General features: G+C 39.7%; 1 protein-coding gene across 1 annotated transcript; it reads left to right on the top strand.

Moving 5' to 3' along the window:
- Positions 1-1,066: 1,066 nt before the first annotated feature.
- Positions 1,067-1,876, top strand: LOC147809511 (uncharacterized). The gene has a single exon (XM_087162855.1). It carries the CDS (start codon positions 1,067-1,069, stop codon positions 1,874-1,876), a length of 810 nt encoding a protein of 269 aa, XP_087018981.1.
- Positions 1,877-4,604: the final 2,728 nt, after the last annotated feature.

Below are 4,604 nucleotides of genomic sequence, written 5' to 3'. Positions count from 1 at the left end.
GGTTTGTTCTTTTGAATGATGACGTAATGTTTTTGATGCTTTGTTTTGAATATTTAAAAGAACACTAATTTTTAAAGGAAATTTATTTTGTAGATTATTGCTATTGATTTTATTTATATTGTTGGTATTGCTATTATTGGTATTATTTTGTAGATGATTGGTATTTATATTGTTGGTTTTGATATTATTGGTGTGGTGAACTCCCCATTCGCAAAGTGAACTTTCACAGTTCAAAGAGACTGAGGCCGAAGCGTGCCCAAAATGCCTCGATAAGAACTTTATTATCTTTCACGGGCACGCGTAATCTACCCGGCAGTTGAAGCTCGGTGTAGGCTAGGGTAGGACGTCTATGATTGTAACATTTTTCTGTATCTCCCTTAAATTAAATATTATTTGTTTATAACTCTCGTTTACGTCAATCTTTTAACGAATATTAATCTTGTTTCATTTTTTAGTATTCTAATTAATTATTTTTTTATTGGCATGTTACTTTTTTGTTTTTTTTCCTTTAGCATACCCCCCAAATCAGTAACTTGCCAAAGTGGTGACCGAACGCGTGTTATGTTTCACGCAATAGCCTTCAAAATCCTTCTTAATCTTAAATACTTTTCGCAAATGTATGATCTCGCTTTAAAAATAACGTTACAGCCTTTCACACAATTATAAATATTTCATTTTTTTCACATATTTTATGATTTTTCACGATTTATGCTAATTACTGTGGTAGCATACATTTGGATTACACTTTTTACCAGGTATGTTCTGTTATTATTATTCCAACTTTTTTATTTTTGTATGTGTCGGTAACCTAGTCGATGGTCAGTAATGATTACGCTAAAACTTATTTTTACTTCATTTGTTTACTTCGTTCGAAATTAGGCGCATGTTATATTGTATTCTTTTATTTAATTTACCGTCATTAGTTAAGAAATTTCTTGCTACTATTTTGTGTTACAACGCTTATTTTCATAAGGATTATTATCGAATTTATTTTACATTGTATTTTACCGTATATTTCTTATTTTCACGTTTTATTGTATTTTATTAAAAAAATAAATTCAGCAAAATGTCCATCGAAAACTCAAATCCTCCCGATTCACGAAATATTTCCCGCGTAGCCATAAAGCCACCTCCTTTTTGGAAGGTAAACCCTACCCTTTGGTTTGCACAATTAGAGGCCCAATTCCTTATTGCTGGGGTTTCAGTCGATGAAACTAAATTCCATCACGTTGTTTCGGCAATTGAAACCGATGTGTTAAATTCAGTTGCCGATATCATTCTTAAACCTCCTCAATCAGACAAATACGGTGCGTTGAAAACTAGACTTATTGCACTCCACTCTGAAAGCCAAGAGTCTAAGATCCGTACTCTTTTACAGGGTCTCGAGCTTGGAGATCAACGGCCCTCGCAACTGCTAACTCGAATGCGTAGTCTTGCCGGAGAAAACGTTGGCGAGACACTTTTAAAATCGTTGTGGCTCTCTCGTCTCCCCGCCACATCACAAAGTATTCTCGCGGCACTGACTGAAGATTTAAACAACTTAGCCACCGTTGCTGATAAAATTAGCGATATTGCAGGCGTGCAGCAAGTTAACTCTTGCACATCTCAAACTCCTCCTAGCTCACAACTAGAGCAGCAGATCGCACAACTCAGCAAGCAGCTTAGCGAGTTGACCACATTTGTTCACTCCCGTGGAAGAGATAGGAGTCGAGGTAGAGCTGATGATCGAAACGACCACCGGAGCAAGTCCCGAAACGGTCATAAGCGAAATTACAAGGAACCGTTAAACAATATGTGCTTCTATCACACTAATTTTGGTGCACGGGCTCGAAAATGTAAACTCCCTTGTACCTTTAACTCGTTGGCGGAAAACTAAGTCGGCGATCGCGAAATGGCCAAAACCGCGACCGCCACATCGACAGGCTCTTGATGGCCGATCCCGCATCTCATTTTAAATTTCTCATAGATACCGGTGCTGACGTATCAGTAATTCCGAAACCTAATTCTTTTTTTAAAAAGTCTGATAAATTAACTTTGTACGCAGCTAACGGATCTAAGATAGCAACCTACGGCACTAAAGTATTATCTGTCAACTTAAATTTACGCAGAGATTTTAGATGGCCTTTCATTATTGCAGATGTAACTCAACCAATCATAGGCATCGATTTCCTCACGCATTTTAATTTGCTGATTGATGTTCGAAATAATTGCCTGATTGATAAAATGACGAATCTTAAGTCATCGGGACACTTACCTCGCGATCGTACAACCGTAACTGATATTTGTTTACTTCCAAAAATTAATTGTCCCTACCAAAAAATTTTGTCTGAATTTCCATCCATAACTAATCCATCGTTACATGATGATAAAAATAAAGATATTTTAGTCTATCATCATATCGAGACCGTCGGCCAGCCGGTTTATTCGAAACCGAGACGATTATCGACTGATATCCTTAACGCCGCTAGGAAAGAATTCGAATTTATGCTTTCGGAAGGCATTATCCGACCCTCAAAAAGCCCATGGGCCAGCCCGTTACACATGGTAAAAAAGTCGAACGGTGACTGGCGTCCATGTGGCGATTATAGGCGTTTAAATACCATAACTATACCAGACCGCTATCCGGTGCCGCATATCCAGGACTGCACCCAGCAATTCGCAAATAAAACCATTTTCTCGACTTTAGACCTTACACGAGCCTACAACCAAATTCCGGTTTTTCCCCAAGATATCCCAAAAACCGCCGTCACTACTCCGTTTGGTCTATTTGAGTATGTTTATATGCCCTTTGGACTACGGAACGCCGGGCAAACGTTCCAAAGATTCATTCACCAGGTGTTGTCCGGCTTAGATTTTTGTATCCCATATTTTGATGATGTCTTAATCGCATCGAATAGCGCTGAGGAGCACAAAACGCACTTACGATTAATTTTCGAGCGTCTCAAACAGCACGGATTAAAATTAAATGCATCAAAATGCGTTTTGGGGCAGAAATCAGTCAAATTTCTTGGCTGTTTGATTACCCCTTCTGGAGTCAAGCCCTTGCCTGAAAAAGTTCAGATAATACGTCAATATCCGAAGCCAGAAACAGTTTCTGAATTACGACGTTTCCTGGCAATGATTAACTTTTATCGACGTTTTTTACCTCACGCGGCGGAGATACAAGCTCCATTAAATGAATTCTTAAAAAATTCCAAAAAGAATGATAAAAGCTTAATCCAATGGAATGAAATGGCCGACAACGCTTTTGTCAAATGTAAAACAGAACTTGCGCAGACCGTAACGTTAGAGTATTATTCCCCTGATCACGAACTTTCCGTCATGGTCGACGCTTCCGATATCGCGATAGGAGCCGTTTTGCAATCATTAACTCCTTCTGGGCCACGTCCAATAGCATTCTTTTCAAAGAAATTAACACCGACTGAAAAGAATTACAGCACATATGACAGGGAGCTGTTAGCCATATATCAAACGGTTAAACATTTCAGGTACGTTTTAGAAGGCCATAAATTTATCATATTTACTGACCATCGACCCCTTACTTACGCTTTTCAAAAAAAAACCGACTCATGCTCACCTCGCCAATTGAGACACCTCGATTTTATATCGCAGTTTAGCATCGACATTAGACATGTTTCCGGCATTGATAATGTAATCGCGGATGCCTTAAGTCGCATTAATGGAATTAATCTTCCTTCTGTAGACTTTTCAGCTATCGCACAGGCTCAAACCAACGATGAGGAATTAAACTCCCTAATTTCCAATAACGAAACTTCTCTGCTATTGCAACCTCTTAAATTAACGGAAAACTTAAATATTTTTTGCGATTCTAGCAATAATAAATTGCGACCTTTTATTCCTCTTATTTTTCGCCAACGCATATTCGAATCTATCCATAATTTGTCTCACCCTGGCATTCGAGCTTCGCAAAAAATGCTATCTGAACGGTATGTCTGGCCATCAATGAACAAAGACATAGCCGTTTGGACTAGGTCTTGTGTGCAGTGCCAAAAAGCAAAAGTCATCAAACACAGTCACAGCCCGATTCAGAACTTCAAATTGCCTCGACAGCGATTTTCACATGTCCACATTGACATTGTGGGCCCTCTGCCACCAGCTGATGGATCGCAATATCTGCTCACGTGTATAGACCGATATACCAGGTGGCCGGAGGCGATACCTATTACCGACACGACAGCGGAGACTGTTGCAAAAGCCTTCCTCACCCATTGGATAGCCAGATTTGGCGTGCCAGAACTGGTCACAACAGACCAAGGTCGCCAGTTCCAGAGCAACTTATTTTCAGTATTCAACCGAATACTGGGTACTCAGCAGTTCCGGACTTCTCCTTACCATCCAGAAAGCAACGGAATCGTCGAGAGATTCCACAGAACTCTAAAGCAAGCTCTCCGCTGCCATAAGCAAAAATGGACCGAATCTCTCCCATTAGTTCTCTTAGGACTCAGATCCACCTTGAAACCGGACTTAAACTGCACGAGTGCTGAACTCGTGTATGGTGTTCCCTTGAGGTTACCATCAGAATTCTTGGAGACACCAAATATCGACATCGAGCCTTTCGATTTTCTTAGAAATCTGCGACAGAC

This window comes from Parasteatoda tepidariorum, chromosome 5 (assembly GCF_982258835.1).
Source record: "Parasteatoda tepidariorum strain Cologne lab strain chromosome 5, Ptep-v5.0, whole genome shotgun sequence".
Lineage (NCBI taxonomy): Eukaryota > Metazoa > Arthropoda > Arachnida > Araneae > Theridiidae > Parasteatoda > Parasteatoda tepidariorum.
This window is presented reverse-complemented; position numbering and strand designations above follow the sequence as displayed.

Coding starts and splice junctions, on each gene's coding strand:
- LOC147809511 (XM_087162855.1), top strand. CDS start 1,067: ATGTCCATCGAAAACTCAAATCCTCCCGATTCACGAAATATTTCCCGC.